The 20,194-nt window shown below is 38.5% G+C and overlaps 1 protein-coding gene across 2 annotated transcripts in view; it reads right to left on the bottom strand.

Annotated features, from left to right (window-relative positions):
• Positions 1-20,194, bottom strand: part of LOC126277637 (deformed epidermal autoregulatory factor 1) — a 47,323-nt gene that overhangs the window by 12,250 nt on the left and 14,879 nt on the right. For both annotated transcript variants that reach the window (XM_049977374.1, XM_049977375.1), the window contains exon 7: positions 16,283-16,458. In XM_049977374.1, coding sequence (XP_049833331.1) covers positions 16,283-16,458 — 176 coding nt within the window. The remainder of the gene's footprint in view (positions 1-16,282; positions 16,459-20,194) is intronic.

Raw genomic sequence — 20,194 nt, 5'->3', positions numbered from 1 at the left:
GAAATAATTGTATGGCTTTTATTGGTCAGGATATCCCCTTAGGGGTTCGGCCGCCATACTTAAAGTCTTTTTAGTTGACGCCACTTCGGCGACTTTCATGTCAATGATGAAAATAATGGACACACAACACCCAGTCCCCTGCCGGGAATCTAACCCACGCCCCCTTGGGTGGTAGGTGATAATGCTACCACTGCACTAGAGAGGCGGACAGGGAAGGCAATTATTGAGAAGGTCTCAATGCTTGTTGGCATGCAGCCGTAATATAGTCATAGGCAGGGGGGGGGGGGGGGGGGCATGGCATAAATAACATACATCATGAACTTATTGTGCACAAGCTTAGGTCACCAGTTCCAGCCAATGCGAGTTCTGATGCTGAAGTCCGTAGAGAATATTATTCCATACTCAAGTATGGGGATTATTAATTCTTTAAAGGAGAAGACAAGGTTATTTCTTTGCTGTTTAGGATTAAGGGTGGCAGAGATTTTCTGAACGGAAGGGCAGTAAGCCTCTTGAGCAACAGACTGCTTGCTTTTCAGGTGGATTAAGTTTCAAACCCATGTTCTGCACCCACTCTGAAAAGTCAAGTAAATCAGCATTTACACACTGGACTGCTGTCCACAGGTTTATTAGACTTGCATTCAGATATAACTGAAGAACATCGGCACATAACTGATATTTGCAAATGGGGAGAATAGTTGACACATAATTAACATGTAATAATAAAAGTAATGGGGCCAATAATGACCCTTGTTAGACCACTTACTACATTCCTACACTGTGGCCCTTTGTTCCCAATGCAAAAAGCTTTTAACAGTCACCTCCTGTCGATCCATTTCTTACTTCTCTACATCAGTCACTTTTGTAACAGCAGTCACCCATGCCGTGATTTTACTGCCGATCAGGCTAGTATTCATCGGAAGGGTTATTCAATGTTGAAGTCATTAGTAAGCTGTTCATTAATTATTTATTCTACAACCTTAGATAAATGCTGACAGAATGCAAATGGGCCTATAGTAGGGAGGATGTTTGAGAGACTATTTCTTGTGTAATGGTTTTATGAATCCTTGCTCCGGGCCATTAGGAAGAGGCTGAAGGTCAATGAATGGTTAACAATGTTATTTTGCGCAGTAGTAGATCAACAAGGAAACTAATCATTTACACTTTCATATCAACATATCCTGCAGCTGCCAAACAAGTTCTTGTAGCTGAATTCTTGAATGTGTTACAGTTTATGGACGCAGAAATAATTTGTTTGTTACAAACACTGATTCTTTAAGGTAATACTCATTTAGATCCTCAATAAAAACTAGATGTTCAACTGTAGATTTGAGTATCTATGATTAGCCCTTAGATTTTTCCACAAGACAACACCCGTGAAAGTTTATCAGACAATATATGGGTTATTTCAGGTGAGGTATTTTTCTCTGTAACTTATAAGTGAAATGGATATTTATTTAGATAAGTCAACATGAGACAACTTTTTCCACAGAGCTAGAAACAAATTATTCCAAAAAAAAAATATATTCCTACAGGAGTTATTTGTTAGTATAAAAATTACAGCTGCTGAAATACTTCCAAAATTCATTGAGCAGCCTCAGTCCCACACTGCATCATAGTATGATATAATTACTTTTACAAACTTAAGTTATTTTCCCCAATGTTACAGCAATAAGTTAATAGTAGTAGCAATGTCATCTTCAAGAATTATTTATTATTTTTATGATTATTTATTTCTTATCTCTGACGTTATGTCTGGTCAAAAGCAGAAAGTGACACGGACCTTGATCAAGCGTGACTTCCTTTTAACTGTACGGTATATGTTATATTGCATTTAGGAACTTCCGGGTAATTGAACATGTATCAATAATTAAGGATTTCTGTAATTGTATATATACGTTTGGATGTAGCTGTATTGCGTTGATTTACTGGTGGATATTGTGTGGTATGACTCCTGTAATTGATATGATGTCAACTTTATCCTGATGCCACATATCCTTGGCTTCCTCAGCCACTTGGATGTATTTTTCAATTTTTTCTCCTGTTTTCTTCTGTATATTTGTTGTATTGGGTATGGATATTTCGATTAGTTGTGTTAATTTCTTCTTTTTATTGGTGAGTATGATGTCAGGTTTGTTATATGGTGTTGTTTTAACTGTTATAATGGTTCTGTTCCACTATAATTTGTATTCATCATTCTCCAGTACATTTTGTGGTGCATACTTGCATGTGGGAACGTGTTGTTTTATAAGTTTATGTTGTAAGGCAAGCTGTTGTTCTATTATTTTTGCTACATTGTCATGTCTTCTGGGGTATTCTGTATTTGCTAGTATTGTACATCCACTTGTGATGTGATCTACTGTTTCTATTTGTTGTTTGCAAAGTCTGCATTTATCTGTTGTGGTATTGGGATCTTTAATAACATGCTTGCTGTAATATCTGGTGTTTATTGTTTGATCCCATATTGCAATCATGAATCCTTCAGTCTCACTGTATATATTGCCTTTTCTTAGCCATGTGTTGGATGCGTCTTTATCAATGTGTGGCCGTGTTAGATGATACGGGTGCTTGCCATGTAGTGTATTCATTTTCCAATTTACTTTCTTCGTATCTGTTGATGTTATGTAATCTAATGGGTTGTAAAAGCGGATATGAAATTGCAATGGTGTAGCCGATGTATTTATATGAGTAATTGCTTTGTGTATTTTGCTTGTTTCTGCTCGTTCTATGAAGAATTTTCTTAAATTGTCTACCTGTCCATAATGTAGGTTTTTTATGTTGATAAATCCCCTTCCTTTCTGCTTAATGTGAACCTTTCTGTTGCTGAATGTATGTGATGTATTCTATATTTGTGGCATTGTGATAGTGTAAGTGTATTGAGTGCTTCTAGGTCTGTGTTACTCCATTTCACGACTCCAAATGAGTAGGTCAATATTGGTATAGCATAAGTATTTATAGCTTTTGTTTTGTTTCTTGCTGTCAATTCTGTTTTCAGTATTTTTGTTAGTCTTTGTCTATATTTTTCCTTTTAGTTCTTCTTTAATATTTGTATATCTTTCCTATTTTTTGTCTGTATCCTAGATATTTATAGGCATCTGATTTTTCCATCGCTTCTATGCAGTCGCTGTGGTTATCCAATATGTAATCTTCTTGTTTAGTGTGTTTTCCTTTTGACTATGCTATTTTTCTTACATTTGTCTGTTCCAAAAGCCATATTTATATCATTGCTGAGTACTTCTGTTATCTTTAGTAGTTGCTTGAGTTGTTGATTTGTTGCTGCCAGTAGTTCTAGATCATCCATGTGTAGCTAATGTATGATTTTTTGTTGGTATGTTCCAGTAATATTGTATCCATAATTTGTATTATTTAGCATGTTGGATAGTGGGTTCACAGCAAGGCAGAACCAGAAAGGACTTAATGAGTCTCCTTGGTATATTCCACGCTTAATCTGTATTGGCTTTGATGTGATATTATTTGAATATTAAGTGTGGTTTTCCAATTTTTCATTACTATGTTTAGGAACTGTATTAATTTAGGATCTACTTCGTATATTTCCAATACTTGTAGTAACCATGAGTGGAGTACACTATCAAAAGCTTTTCGGTAATCAAGGTATGCGTAGTGTAGGGACCTTTGTTTAGTTTTAGCTTGATATGTCACCTCTGCGTTTATTATCAGTTGCTCTTTACATCCTCGTGCTCCTTTGCAACAGCCTTTTTGTTCTTCATTTATAATTTTGTTCTGTGTTGTATGTGTCATTAATTTCTGTGTAATGGCTGAAGTTAATATTTTGTATATTGTTGGTAGGCATGTTATGGGGCGATATTTTGCTGGGTTTGCTGTGTCTGCTTGATCTTTAGGTTTCAGATGAGTTATTCCATGTGTAAGTGTATCAGGGAATGTGTATGGGTCTGCACTGTAACTGTTAAATAATTTAGTTAGATGTGAATGTGTTGAGGTGAACTTCTTTAGCCAGAAATTTGCTATTTTATCTTTTCCAGGGGCTTTCCAATTGTGAGTAGAATTAATTGCTTTGGTGACTTCATGTTGCAAAATTATCACTTTAGGCATTTGTAGTATCATCTTGTATGTGTGTGTTTCTGCTTGTAGCCACTGTGCATGCCTGTTATGTTGTACCGGGTTTGACCATATGTTGCTCCAGAAGTGTTCCAAGTCTGTTTTGTTTGGTGGATTGTCTATTTTAATGTGTGTGTTATCTATTGTCGGGTAAAACTTCTTTTGGTTTGTGTTAAATGTTTGGTTTTGTTTCCTTCTATTTTCACTTTTTTTGTATCTTCTAAGTCGTTTCGCCAATGCTTGTAATTTCTGCTTCTTTTCAACTAATTGCTTTATCGCTTCTTGTTGTAAGATTTTACCTAACCTTTTTCGATTTTTGTCTGGTATTTCATTTCTTATAAATTGTCAGCTGTTCAATGTCTCTCCTCAGTTTTTCTATTCTGATCTGCAGCCTGTGTTGCTATGCTGATTTTGTGGGTTTCTTCTGTGTGTTGGTTGGTTCTGATCTCTGCCTAGTGTGTATATTTAGTGTAGTGAGTGCCCCTATATAAACCAGTAGTTTTAACTCTTCCATAGTTGTGTTTTCATTTATTTTGTTGTGTTGATAGTTTTTATCGTTGTTTCGACTTCTGGGTTATTTGGCGGTCTATGCAAGACTGGTCTAATATGTGTCAGCTGAAATTTTTCTTCTATATCTAACAAGTGTCACTTCGTGTTCTATTTGTACTTGTTCTGGTGGCAGTCTTAAGATTTCGTTTTCCTCTGATTGTTTAATTAATTATCATTATTATCATTATTATTGTTATAGGGATAGAGAAACAATTAAAATCGCTCAAAAGAGGAAAGGCCGCTGGTCCTGATGGGATACCAGTTCGATTTTACACAGAGTACGCGAAGGAACTTGCCCCTTCTTGCAGCGGTGTACTGTAAGTCTCTAGAAGAGCGAAGCGTTCCAAAGGATTGGAAAAGGGCACAGGTCATCCCCGTTTTCAAGAAGGGACGTCGAACAGATGTGCAGAACTATAGACCTATATCTCTAATGTCAATCAGTTGTAGAATTTTACACATATTATGTTCAAGTATAACAACTTTTGTAGCTATTAGAAATCTACTCTGTAGGAATCAGCATGGGTTTCGAAAAAGACTGTCTTGTGAAACCCAGCTCGCGCTATTCGTCCACGAGACTCAGAGGGCCTTAGACACGGGTTCACAGGTAGATGCCGTGTTTCTTGACTTCCGCAAGGCGTTTGGCACAGTTCCCCTCACAGTCGTTTAATGAACAAAGTAAGAGCATACGGACTATCAGATCAATTGTGTGATTGGATTGAGGAGTTCCTAGATAACAGAACGCAGCATGTCATTCTCAATGGAGAGAAGTCTTCCGAAGTAAGAGTGATTTCAGGTGTGCCGCAGGGGAGTGTCATAGGACCGTTGCTATTCACAATATACATAAATGACCTGGTGGATGACATCCGAAGTTCACTGAGGCTTTTTGCAGATGATGCTGTGGTGTATCGAGAGGTTGCAACAATGGAAAATTGTACTGAAATGCAGGAGGATCTGCAGCGAATTGACGCATGGTGCACGGAATGGCAATTGAATCTCAATGTAGAGAAGTGTAATGTGATGCGAATACATAGAAAGATAGGTCCCTTACCATTTAGCTACAAAACAGCAGGTCAGCAACTGGAAGCAGTTAATTCCATAAATTATCTGGGAGTACGCATTAGGAGTGATTTAAAATGGAATGATCATATAAAGTTGATCGTCGGTAAAGCAGATGCCAGACAGATTCATTGGAAGAATCCTAAGGAAATGCGATCCGACAACAAAGGAAGTAGGTTACAGTACGCTTGTTCGCCCAATGCTTGAATACTGCTCAGCAGTGTGGGATCCGCACCAGGTGGGGTTGATAGAAGAGAGAGAGAGAAGATCCAACGGAGAGCAACGCGCTTCGTTACAGGATCATTTAGTAATTGCGAAAGCGTTACGGAGATGATAGATAAACTCCAGTGGAAGACTCTGCAGGAGAGACGCTCAGTAGCTCAGTACGGGCTTTTGTTAAAGTTTCGAGAACATACCTTCACCGAAGAGTCAAGCAGTATATTGCTCCCTCCTACGTATATCTCGCGAAGAGACCACGAGGATAAAATCAGAGAGATTAGAGCCCACACAGAAGCATACCGACAATCTTTCTTTCCACGTACAATACGAGACTGGAATAGAAGGGAGAACCGATAGAGGTACTCAGGGTACCCTCCGCCACACACCGTCAGGTGGCTTGCGGAGTACGGATGTAGATGTAGATGACCACATGTCATTCCTGGCAAATTGTCTCATCATTGACAGGTGAAGGCCAAGTTGAACAGAGATTTAAAATACCCACAGTCCAACAACAGTTCAACCCAATGACAATTCAGGTTCCCAGTACATGCTTTACTGCTGAATCACCTGGCCCAACTGCAATGGGCTACAATTTTTTAACAGAATATAATGTTTCTGTCACGTAACAGATGTCCTTCGGCCCCCTGTGTAAAAATCAATTTACATCAAATTGCATTTAATTTTATGTAGGGAACTAGAAAGGTGCAAAGCCCTAGGGATGGCTGCTGCATACTCTACAGAATTCATTATGTTCAGGTGGCAGACTGTATTTAAGAGAGCTGTTCAAACCAGTCAACACTCTCCTAAATTCATAACTCATTGCACTCTCCAAGTGACCTGCAGGCGAGAGATGAAGCAGCTGGTGTGATGTAGTGACGAACTTCCTCAATGCTCTGTTGGAAGTCACATTTGATTACTTTTTAGAATTTATCCTTAAACAACCCCCAGGTTGAAACACAAATGAGGTCTGGTCAGCTGTAGATAGTGATGTGAAATAAGCATAGTATACACCTCCAAAGAGGGTGTGCGTGTGCGTTACTACCACTTGGCAGTGACAACACAATGGGTTACAACAGTAACTTACTTAAGATTGGCAAGAAATGGGAATGTGGGAGTGTTTTAGCTGCGATACACCATCAGCTGGTCACCTATGCTTCCAGGTTATCTTTGACCAGTAACCAAAACGTCCTGGGTCATGTATTCAGTCCCAACAACTGCTTAAATTCTGAATAAAATGATCAGTTATGGTAGTCAAAGACTCTTAGTATAAGGAGACACCTTTGTTCTACCAGCAGCTTTCTCAAAGAAAATATAGGAATGGAGTGTAGGGCATCCTTTTGGCGGGAAACTTTCTCTAGAAGGTGGAAGAACCAGCACAGATGAGCAACATGATGATGCACAAGGCTATGAAAAACCATTGGATTAAAGACATTTGTATCCACAGGACATATGGCATGGAATTGAAAAGGTGTCTTTACGATCTCTCCATTTGCAAAATATTGCGCATTAATTCTCCACTTGACACGGGACTGCTGAAGGTGAAGTTACCATTAGAAAATGATTGAATTACTAATGAGAAGTTAACATTCCACAAGACAGAGCATCGCATGTCAGAAGTGATGAGGTAGGGAACTAAAATGACCTGAAAAGGTAAATGTAAAGGCTGAATCTAGATATATTGGAGATCAGCGAAGTAATACAGAAAGAAGATAGGAATTTCAGGTTAGATGACAGTACGATAATATCAACAATGTTAGAAAATGATACAAAGAAATAGTATTCATATAAATGTGAAGGCAGAACAGGAGTGAGTTACTGTGAACAATTCAGTAATAGGATTATTCTGATCAGAAACAACAGCACACCCACACCAACAAAAGTAGTTCAGGTACGTATGCTGATCCAACAACAGATAAAAGATGGAGAAAGTATGATATTTAAAGCAATTCAGTAAACAAGGTGTATAAGAAAATTAATGAGACTGACAACACTGCAAACAATCTGGCAACACTTGTTCTACTCATTTAGATCAGTGTGTTCATTTCCAGACACACAAAGTTTCAACGCCATACAGCCATCGAACGATTTTTGGGAGTGCCATCAGTGAAGTTGTGTTTTTGTTATGCATTATGAAAATAGAACAGCAAAATGTAGAGCAACATTATGCAATTTAAACTTGGGGAATCTGTGAGGGTGAGTTTTGGAAAGCTTAAACAGGCCTACAAGGAAAATTCCTTACCAAGAACCCAAGTTTTTCACTGGTGCAAATCATTTCTAGAAGGCCAAGAACAACTCAAGATTAACCTTGCTCAGGGAGCCCTTCAACTTAAAAAGCTGAAAAAGAAGTCAAAAGTGTGTGTGCTCTTGCAAAATCAGAATGACCTTTTACAAAGATGTTACTGAAAGGCTCAAGGAAAGTATGACTTGAGTGAGACCAGACACTGCAGTCAAGTGGATGCTGCCTCATGACAACACCTCATGTCACGACTATTTCATCACAGAATTTTTGACCTCTAAACACCCTATTCACCTGATCTGATTCCTTAACTTCTTTTCTGAAATTTGAAAAATATGTTGAAAGACATCATTCTGAGACTGGATAACATTCAAAATAATGAAGGTAAGTCTTTCCACTCACAGGATTGGAACGACTCCTTACCCTATCACTTAAAACCCACATCCTTTCGTCTTTCCCTCTCCTTCCCTCTTTCCTGATGAAGCAACCGTTGGTTGTGAAAGCGTGAATTTTGTGTGTACGTTTCTGTGTATCAACCTGCCAGCACTTTCGTTTGGTAAGTCACATCTTTGTTTTTAGATATATTCTTCCCATGTGGAATGCTTCCCTCTATTATATTCAAAAGAATGTGATTGATATTTTACCTGCTCTACTAGTTGAAGCCGTCAAATTCTGTTACTAAGACTGAATAACATCTCCACCAGTTTACAGCTGTCTAAGGGAACTACTTTGAAGGGGACAGTACTGTTTGAAAAAAATGAAAACTTTGGTAGATAGAAAAATCAGTCATTTTTCTCACACCCCTCATATAAAGTGAATGCAAATCTATAATTTGAGTGACTGTCTGCAATGCCTCGCCCTGCTACAGCAATTCCAAAGTTGCCAGAGACTATGGGGCCAGTAGTAGGAATGTGAAAGGAGGGGTAATTAGTTCTGTAAGAAATATTGGCTACTGATAGCTAATACAGCAGTCAAAATTATCTGGAGGCGTAGGTATACAAGTGAAAATATTAGACACCATGAGGGATTATAGCTGGATTACATTATGTAACAATACGAGAGAAGGAAAGTTGCTACTCACCATATAGCAGAAACGCTGAGCCGTGATAGGAACAATAAAAAGATTCACACAATCATAGCTTTCATCAGCCATCAAGGCCTTTGTCAGCAACACACACACACACACACACACACACACACACACACACAGAAGTGCAACTTGCACACACACGTCTGCAGTCTGAGAGCTGACACTACACTGCTATAAGCAGTGCCAGTGCATGGTGGGTGGCAGTAAGGAGGAGGCTGGGGCGAGGAGGGGGAGGGATAGTATGGTGGGAGTGACAGACAGTGAAGTGTTGCAGTTTAGACAGAAGATAGGAGAGAAGGTGCCAAGGGGGGAGGAGTAAGTATCGGAAAGGAGAGAAATAAAAACAAAACAAAATTAAAGACTGGATGTGGCGGTGATATGATGGCTGTGTAGTGCTGGAATGGGAACAGGGAGGGGACTGGATGGGTGAGGACAGTTACTAATGAAGGTTGAGTCCAGGAGGGTAATGGAAACGTAGGATGTATTGCAGGGAAAGTTCCAACCTGCACAATTCAGGAAAGGTGGTGTTGGTGGGAGGGATCCATATGGCACAGGCTGTGAAGCAGTCATTGAGAGGAGGGTATCATGTTTGGCAGAGTGTTCAGCTACAGGGTGGTCCACTTGTTTTTTGGCCACAGTCTGCCTGGCCAAAAGCTATATTTGCGACAGTCTTTTTGTTGTGCCTCTCTGCGACTCAGTGTCTCTGCTACATGTAAGTGGCAACTTTTCTTTCACAATATTGTCAACTTGCAAGGAAATTATATGAATTTAAAGGCGACTGCCATGCACAATACTAAGAGTGACAATCCCATACTTCTGCCATCTTTCTCAAAAAGAGACTAGTATTTTAAATCTTTTAAAGTCAGTGCCATATTTAAGCCAACAATCTGCTGCGATTTTAAGCTAAGGAACAATTTACAACATGAAGTACAAGAGGACTGGTGTCAAAATTCAATATAATACTTGCACAGTGAACTATATAGGCTGAACACTTAGACCTAAGTTAAGGTACAAAGAAAACTGACACAAATTGGCTTTAACAACTTCGGGAAGTCCGCTGTAGCCTTACATATTCATGAAACTGGCTACCACATGTTAAGAAAAATACAAGTAAGCTACAGGGAAAGATGGGTTATGTACAAGAACTACAAGGAAACAACAATATTCAAAGATTAAGAATGAAATGTTTGAATCGAAATGAGTAAGATAGGGAAATAGTCTTTCACCCCTATGGTTCAAAGAAGGAATGACTGAAATAAGAGAAAGGTTCAGGAGTGGGATTAAAATACAGGATAAAAGGATACTGCTGTGAATTTTGATTCATGCAGTGTGGCATAGCAGTTAACGTCACTGGCTGGTCTGTTACAGGTAGCCAATCCAAACCACACAGCCAGCAATTATTTGTTATCCAGTATTTCATTTCTGAAAGGGTCTCAAAATTTCTTATGTTTGTGATTTCCACATTCTGGAATATTTGAGGTTTGTACAAGTAGTAGTGCTGTATATTAAGAAATTCAGTTTTATTATGGCTATACAGTGGTGTTTGTAATCCATATGCTTTCAGTGCTAACTTTTACTTCATTGACTACCCTACCTTTGGATCTAGACTAGTAGTGTTATGCTAGTGCAATTGTTTGGTGGAGATATCAGATACTTCAAAACACCAGTGGGCTTATAATTAGGTAATTTAAAAGTATTGCCTACAGTAACATAAATACAAACAGTTCAGCATTCCTAAGATATATGTAGGCATGATACTTATGGATTCCAAAACAATGGTAAGTCAGCTGCACATCAGGCACCCATCAGTGTTTTCTGGAAATGGTCAGGATTCACAAAATGGCTGAACACATTCAAATCACCAAGTAAAACAGGTGTGTTGAAATTCTATGTCTGACAAATCCACCCTTTTACTCTGATGGCACAGCCCAGCAGTGGTTACATAACAAAGGTAAGCTTGACAACTAGGACAAATACCAGGCTGAACTCAAGAAAACATTTGGCAACCACAAAAGAAAGTTCACTTAGCAGAAAAACCCACTGAAGAAGGCCCAATGTCATGGGAAACAATACATTCCTACTACATGATTTTATTCTATGCTGCACCGTGAATGCGAATATGACAGAAGCTGACAAACTCTCACACTTCATGGAAGATGTGCAAAAGAATAGTACCAAGCTCTTCTTGTAATGTGTGTCACAATGACAGGAATCCATCACTTCTGCCAGTGCAACAAGGAAATGCAACAGAAGAGAGACTGACAAAGGATGTACGACTGACTCCTGAATGTCGTCCCTATAGCTGTTGTTGAAGACAGCCATGAACTTATCTCTCTCATACGCCACATAATGAGAGCAGTGAGTATTTCACAGCAACCTTAACTATCTGAGTAATCACAAGATAGCAACAATGAATGTTGACCTTGTACACTAGGATGTAAGATGCTGTTGAAGATGTGTATCTTTAGAATCAATCTTCACCAACAGTCAGTGTTCCAGAAAGAATGGACTGTCAGCTCAGACTTCTGTCACAGCTATGACACTACAGCCCAGCACCTGACCAAAGCAAGTACTACCCACTACTCCATTAAGTAGTACAGTCCACAGAAGAACAAACATTTTGAGGAGAGAGGACAAAATGCCACCGTGTTTCCAAACCTGGACACTTTGCACACTACTAAAGAGAAAGATGGCAAGCTTTTACCACCACCAATTGTCAACTGTCAGAATAGTTCTATTCGTGCCAGTCAACTGCAAACTGTTATAGCTGATCTGTGGGACAAAACCCAACAATCCACCCAGAATGAGGTGTTCCAAAAAGCTGTGGCTGTTCCTGTTGTCACAGAGGTACCTGACACTTGCCTAGCCATTGAATTCATGAAAACTAAGTGAAGTGACCATCTACAGAGGTGAACCCAATGCAGATTGAAGTCCTCCATAGATGACAGTCACCAAAAATATCAGTAAATCTCATTGACAGCCAACGTGTTTGGGCACTAGTCAATTTAGCGGCTTCATTTTCTGTAAAGCTAAAAGCTGATCACCAGCTAAAAAATAAAGACTATTTTCTGCAATATCAAGATGAGTGTGCTGAAAGTTGAAATTTGGAAATACCTCCAACCCACAAGAACACGTGTGCAAAAATATGCTACTCATGACAGAACACATACCTTTGAATATGTTTTAACAGAATGTACTTAGTAACACTCTCAGATGGGACTTAGCATGCATCACAAGCAACAAGACTGTGGAAGATCAGAGCTCTAGATTAACAAGTCTATTCCAACTAGAACACAATAAAAACTGCTCTCAGCAGTTATTGTTATCCTGCCGTCTCATGAATGAGATCCAATCATAAATCAAGATGTCCAGCTGAAGTGAACTTTTGTCAAATGCAAAAAGCTATTCGGGGTGCTGAGGGGGGTGGGGGTGGGGTGGAAACACCGATATGCCAGTGACAATCTTAAGCATTTTAAACAATGGAAAAATCAAAGATGGAACAACAACAACAATAAGATGAAAAGCACAGGTTGCTACCCGCCATACAGAGGAGATGCTCAGCCACAGGACAAGGACAACAGAAAGACTGCCAGATTGGGAGAGTTCTGTTTTGAATGTCTGCAGTTTGGTATCTCCTCTATGGTGAGTAGCAATCTGTCCTTTTCATAATACTGTCCTAAGCATTTTAGGTAGTCAAGGAGCACATCTGATTACAAACTGTCAGGTGCAGTCAAAGATTATCCCTAAAGGTATGTGCATTAGGGGCAGCCGACCAAGTCCAGGGAGGGCAGTTAATTCCAATGACAAAGAATTGTGCTTCACTGTCACTACACAAAACGTAGAGGAGGAAGCAACTAACTGCATCTGGCCGAAGAGATGGATGTTTGGTGAGTGTTACCTATTTTGCTACAATTTTTGGATACCTTCAAATCATGATAAAACACAATATCAACACTGCAGATTATCCACCAATCAACCAGCACTTATATGGGATGTTGACAGCTGAACAATGGATAATTCAGTAGGAAGCAGAGAAAGATGCTGTAGGATGAATGGCCTCATGGAACACTAATACGTTGGCAGGTATACTGTATCTTTAAAATGACATGGACAGAGAGACTGGGATACAATACTGCCAGTTCACGACATTTACATATAACAACTGAGCAAGACACTACGAGATTTACACCATTCTTTCTGCTCTATAGCTGCAAAGCCGAAACAAAGGATAAACTATTCCTGTTTCAACCAGACAATACACAGGATGACTACATGAAAGACATCATCAGGACTGAAGAAGCAAGACAGCTGGCTCATATACAGACCCTGCAGGATCCAGAGAAGGACCTAGACCACTAGAATGCCAAACTGCCCCATGATATAGTCCAGGAGGCCTACTACAGATTTTTTATGCTTATGAGGAACATGGGACTGTCAGAAAAACTACTGAAGTGTTACTTTGGGGCACATCTTTTCCTTTGGCACGTCTCAAATTGCAAACCAAGTCTACAATTATTACCATTCATCAAGAAGACCAAAGCTCAGATGTCATCCATGTTCTCCACACAAAGCCCTACTACACTCCGAGGTGCAGATTGATTGAGACTTCTTGTTCAAGAAAACTCAGACTCACTTAACAATGGTGAAGTTTTGATGGATGGGGGCTACTTTTGATGCTCAAACAGCGTGCGAGGAGCTGCCAATGCTGCCATATGTGGAACCATTGACAAGATCTACATCCAAGGTGCTGTAGTCAGCTCCAATGAGAAATTCTGAAGCAGCATGTCACACTATTCCCCAGAAGAGGGAGCAATGCCACAGGCTGTGTATGTGTGCATCTGCAGTCTGACATGGCTTGGGCTAGTGTGCTTAAGTTCGCCAGTCAACACCGACCATCAGCAATCATTTGTTATTTAGTATTTATCGCATATGGAAGGTTCTCAAAATTTCTTGTCTGTGTATTCTGCAATATTTCATGTTTGTACAGTAGCAGCCCTCTCCATCTGCTTTCAGTGCCATGCATTCCACTTCACTCAAAACACTGTTCTTAGATTTGGACTTTATGCTTACAACATGACACAGCTAAAGACACTGCAACTTTCAGTGAAAGAGAAAAATACTGGGTTCTGTAGAATGGAGAGAACAGCATAATGAGTACAGACTATGGACAGAATACACTGAGGAAATGTGAAAGTAAAGACTTGTTGTAGAAATGAGATTAGTGGGAACTTAACATAAAAATTTGGAGCATAAAGTTGAGGAATTCTGCTACCTTGGAAGCAAAATAACATAAGGCACATTAAGCAAAGAGGACATAAAAAGCAGACTAGCAGAGGCAAGGAGGGCATTTCTGGACAAATGAAGTTTATTAACAGAGTTTAATTTGAGAAAGAAATTTCTAAGAATGTATGTTTGGAGCCCATTACTGTGTGGTTGTGAATCGTGGAGTGAGAGAAAGCTGGAAGATAAGAGAATTGGAGCATTTGAGATGTGGTGCTGTATAGGGATGTTTAAATTAAGAGGACTGATAAGATAAGGAATGGAGTGGTCTCTGCAGAATCAGTGAAGAATGGAACATTTTGGAAACAGTGACAAGAAGGGACAACACAATAGGGCATGTGTTAAGCTTACAGGAAATAAGTTCCATGCTATTAAAGGGAGCTGTGGTATGTAAAAACTTTATGGGGAGATAGGAATTTTAACACCTCCGACAATGCCAGCTTATGAAAAGTTGCTGGCTGACAAGAGCTGCAAGGGAACAATTTCGATCAGTTACTTTCATCAAATTTGATATTTTAACTCCTGGTGCCTTACAATATGTTATGTTCGCTGGCAAAACCACATCACAAATTATGATGCAGTGAATCATCATAATATGCACTACTGAACCACAGAAAATTTTAGCTGGGTATGTCAGAATCCTTTGAGATTAAATTGTGGCCAGTACTGTGACAATTAAGACATATTGAGGTTTTAATGTTGATAATTTTAAGTGCTATCCCTGATAATGTCTTCCAAGACAATAGACACCATAAGTGTATGCAACACTATCATCATCCAGCCTGTTCTGCGTGTAATGTTATATAAGACCTAAACAATAGATTCCCTGGAAGATGGTTAGGACTTTGGCAATCCTCAGGGACAGCTCACAGTTACCCAATTTAATGTCAGTAGATTACATTTTACAGGGACGTCTAAAGAATCACGTTTATGTCAACAAACCCACAACCCACGTGACTTCAAACAGAACATCAGTTAAGTTCTACACTCCATGATACCAAGAACCTTATGTCTCATTTGCATGCTGTTCAGAAGGTGTAATAAGGTTCGCATTAATGAAAATTAGTACTAGTTTGGACACATCACTTACATGTACATTTTGCCACCAGAACATTGAACGCAACATTGGTTCATCCCCAGTCTCAACATTTCTAGTTCCTGAAGTAAACTTTATAGAAATTTTATTACAATTTATTTATGCTCAGTTGGTTTAAATATATCAGCTACATGGCACAAAAATTGTGTTCTATTTTAAAAATTATAGCTTGTTGCTGTCACTATGTGGAAAATAACTAAAATTATATTCATAACTCTGCAGGAAGAGAAATGTTTATTACAGTTAATTAAGACAATATTGTTTCCCCTTGTTATTTTGTATATTACAGAGAAAAGAACATTATCTGAAACACTTTGTATACTACTAAAATGTGAGATGTCCTGCAGGCAAAATTTAACATGTTACAGTTGATGGAGAGGGACTGGCAGAAATGGAAGTGACATTGCGCATATGTCAAAAACATGTGAAAAGACCCTCAATAAGCTTCAAAATTACACAATTCCATTCTGAAGGAACTATCCCATTATTTTTGCCTTAAATAATTTAGAGAATCCATGGTAAAACTAACTGGATGGCTGGATTTGAAACATTATGCTCAGATATGCTTTTCCTATGACTTGTCACTGTTCCACCTTACTTGGAACATTCAGTACAAAAATAAGTAAACACCACACACAAATTGTTAGCATATTTTAACTTTAATCTGATACATAGCACTAACCTCTTCTAACCTCTTCAAGCCTTCATTAACTGATGATACAGTTCCTTGCTGCATCTCTGAGACATCACCAATAGAATGAGTTGGTGAAGGAGAACTAACCATGCCTTCTCCAAGTCTACTTTGAACAAATGAATCTGTATTATTCCAAGCTTGCTCTGACTTACAATCTCCACCACCTGAAAAACAATGATCGAGTCTAATGTACATTGATTTATTGGGTGAGGAGAGGAAGAGCAAAGTTAGGGAGGCTGCGAGAAGTGGGATTTAGCATAATATGAAACCAAGGATTAACATTTCTAGTGCATCCAAAAGTATTAATCTAGTTATGTTCTACAAATCTACTACACAGCAGAATCTTCTGGATGCAGACTAATTGCAGGTGGAGAAACTTTCAGGAATTTCAGTAACATAATAATTAAAATTACCTAGAGGTTGTCTGGCCTGCCAGTATTTAGTATCAGCAGAGTAAGATTTCCAGAATCAAGAAGTTACTTTTTGAAATTTAGCAACTACCTCTACTGCAACAAAAAGTTGCACCACTAGAGTAGCTCTGAAGATGGAGTTTGGTTCTAAACTCACACTGCCTTATTGAACTTGGTCCTGTTTCGGGCAGTATGCCTTCCCCTCCTGCTGAAATCTGAGCTGACAAGCATAGCCTGTTTAATGTGAGCTCCAAATCAAAATGCAACTTGGTATTTTTTTATTTTATCAAATTATGTGGAGAGGTGATAGATGTGATTAATGAAAAATTTCTAGGGGATCAAACCCCAAACCTTTGGATTTTTAGTGTTGGCACTCACCTTCTCACTTTGTTGTTACTGCTTGCTGCTTAGTCTTAAAAGTAGATGGATACTTCGTCCACCCCTGCAGGTGAGCCTTTGGTGTATTACGCTTCCACATGGGAGACCGGGGTTCAGTTTCTAGAACTACCAGGGAATTTGTTGGTGGGAAGATAGGAATGGGGTGCTACTAGCCTTATGAACTACTTCAATACTGAGAACTAGTGGCTCTAAGGTCAGAAAGCTGCCAGTGGCAGCAAGAGCCGACTGCTGACACCAAACCTCTCCACACCACATAATGCTAATTTGTAAAAATGACTAGGCAGCCAGTCAGTACTGTGTGGTCCATTGGGCCTGATCATGGAGTTACACTGATATTTATGAAGATAAACTTAGCAACAGACAGCAATAATAGCAGCAGTGTTACTACAAATTCATGAAGTTAGCACAGATATTCAATCCACAAATATAAATAAAAAACTTTTAGAAGTAGTGGCTATTAAGTAATAATGTCAGTTTTTCAGCCTGTTCCATAAATATTCAGCTTTTCACATCTAAGTTTATCCTATTTCTTTAAGCCAGCAATAAAACTTCTTTAAGACACATACACCATGTCTACAAGTCAACCTAATTAGAGAGGTTTTTGATTATAAATGATTACTCTTTAATACTTTTATGGTGCAATAATTCCATTAACATTAGCACACACTTTGTTATTACTCTCATTATGCATTATTTAAATTAATAACTTTCCCCACCTATCATCTAACTGACAGTTATTTCATTATCTATTTCATAAATTACTTTCTACTAAATTAGTGTGTGCATGTGGAGGGAGGGGGTCGTTCGCTCTATTAGAGCATTAAAATAGATGTCAAGGTTGATAGCACATCACTTATTAATTTACACAAGGTATATCTTTGTGATTCAGTGCTGAAGTGTGGGACTACAAATAAGAAAAATCATCAGTTCAGTTCCCAGTTGCTGCTAATATTTTCATGTGTCACCTCTCATTATTAGCAACATTTGTTATAGTTAAACAATGAGCTGAACTGTGGTTTTGAGTGCATGTGAAACCATACGTTCCCTATAACTGCCTGGATGGATGAGTCAGTTACACGGTTTGAGGAACGCAGTGGAATACCACCAAGAAATATAATCACAGTTCCATTTATCTTTATTTTTAAAATTAAGAGTTAATATTAAAACTAGAATTTGTTTATGTTGCTGTTGCACTGATAACAGTGGAAATATGTGAGGTACATTCAAATTATGACACCTCCGATTATTTCTCTCAGCCGTGGAAAGAGAAATATGCAATTTGTTTTAAAATATGCGTGCACTTTTGACTATGTGGTAGAGATGGCAGCCTGTATGGCACACAGAATGTCTAGTGGCAGCAGTGATAGTAAAGACTTTATGATACTTAAAATTGTGTTTCCATTGCAAGAACAGCACAATCATTCATTCTCTCCTTTTGTGTGGTGTAGCGCCAGCTGAAATTTATCGTCAGTTGCGTGAGATTCGGGGATGTTATCATGAATGTGTTGAATGCACGTTTGTGGTTGTGAGAGTTCAAAGAAAGCAGAACATTGTGTGACAATAAACCAAGATAATGTCAGCTGCATACCAGTGTAGCGATGCAAGGGCTACCAACTTTGTCACAAAAGCCCGTGAATTACTCAACTGATAGTATTTTTGAGTACACGTATTTCGTTCATACCAATCTAGTATCAATTCACGACATCATCATCCAGACACGAGTTGACAGTAATCTGAATCTGTTTTTGCAGACTAATAGTTTCTTTCACGGGATAAAATTTTATTGATTATGAATACAATTTCTTGAAGTTTATTTAGAATAGGAAATGTTTAATTACGAGTTGCATGCCATAATTTATCTGTTTAATATAAAGGTGTTGATTTTTGTATGCATATAAAAAGTTTGAATTTATGTGCAGCTTTTACTCTTAAATGAGTTACCAATTAGAGAGCTATAAGTTCATATGTACAGTTCGCTGACCTGTGTAGCAAATTTCATTTTGTGATTTTGAATCGAATAGAGAGAAATCCAGCTTCATTTAGAGTTTACGCGAGAAGGACATCACGTTACTACAACAAGTTTTTAGCTACATCAGGAATAACAAACCTGCGTGCTCAATTTGAAACATGTTACATGCTAGTGCGTGATTGAGCTTTCCATTAAATTGCGTATAATAATTGCAAACATGCATGGACTTAATGCACAAAGTTTGAAATTACTTAGGGAGACAAAGACCGATTTTTGATAAAAACGAACCGAAAATTTATTCAAAATATCAAGGTTCTGTTTTAATCAGGACAAATATCACTTTGTCGATCACGTTGCTTAGCAGCACTCTAATGCAAATCAATTCATTATTCAGCAAAATGATTTGCAACATAAGTCCTACTACAGATACAAACTGTTACATGGAATTTGCTGATCAAATGGGAGTATAAGAGTGTTCTTTTCCAGATATGCCAATAAACCTGCAGTTTCAAAAGTTAAGTTACCAACTACTGTGTAACTTCACTGATATTGCATTTCACTGATTAACACTATTCTTTTTGATAAATGAACATTAATTGCAAGTAGATTTTGAATACTCACCAACACTGCCAAGCAGCAGTTCACATTACAACCTGTAACAAATACCAACATAACTGAACGGACGTTATTTCATTAAACCCGAGCGAGCTTCCAATTCTAGGGTAAACTGTGCCAGGTGGATTTATTAAAATCTTGTGGAAGTGTAATAAGGTTTATCTGAACCCTTCTATCATACATTGTTATTTCACATTAACTGGACGGATTATTAGTCTGAAATGAATTCACCCACAACAGATTGTTCCACACCACTACTAAACTTATCATGACTTCAGAAGAGTTCTCAAGAAGCCGGGTTCAAGAAACAAGAAAAGAGACATCTGTACACCAGCTGGTCTGCCACATTTGAGCAAGTGGAGAAATTTGTTTTGGATGATTGCTGAATGAGTGTGGAATGAATTGCCTCCACCGTTGCCATTTCTGTGAGATTTGTGCATGCAATCCTATATGAAGACTTTAAAATGCAGAAAGTGTCCTCCAGGTGGGTGCCATGTATGTTGACGA

This window comes from Schistocerca gregaria, chromosome 1 (genome assembly GCF_023897955.1).
Source record: "Schistocerca gregaria isolate iqSchGreg1 chromosome 1, iqSchGreg1.2, whole genome shotgun sequence".
Taxonomy (NCBI): Eukaryota; Metazoa; Arthropoda; class Insecta; order Orthoptera; family Acrididae; genus Schistocerca; species Schistocerca gregaria.
This window is presented reverse-complemented; position numbering and strand designations above follow the sequence as displayed.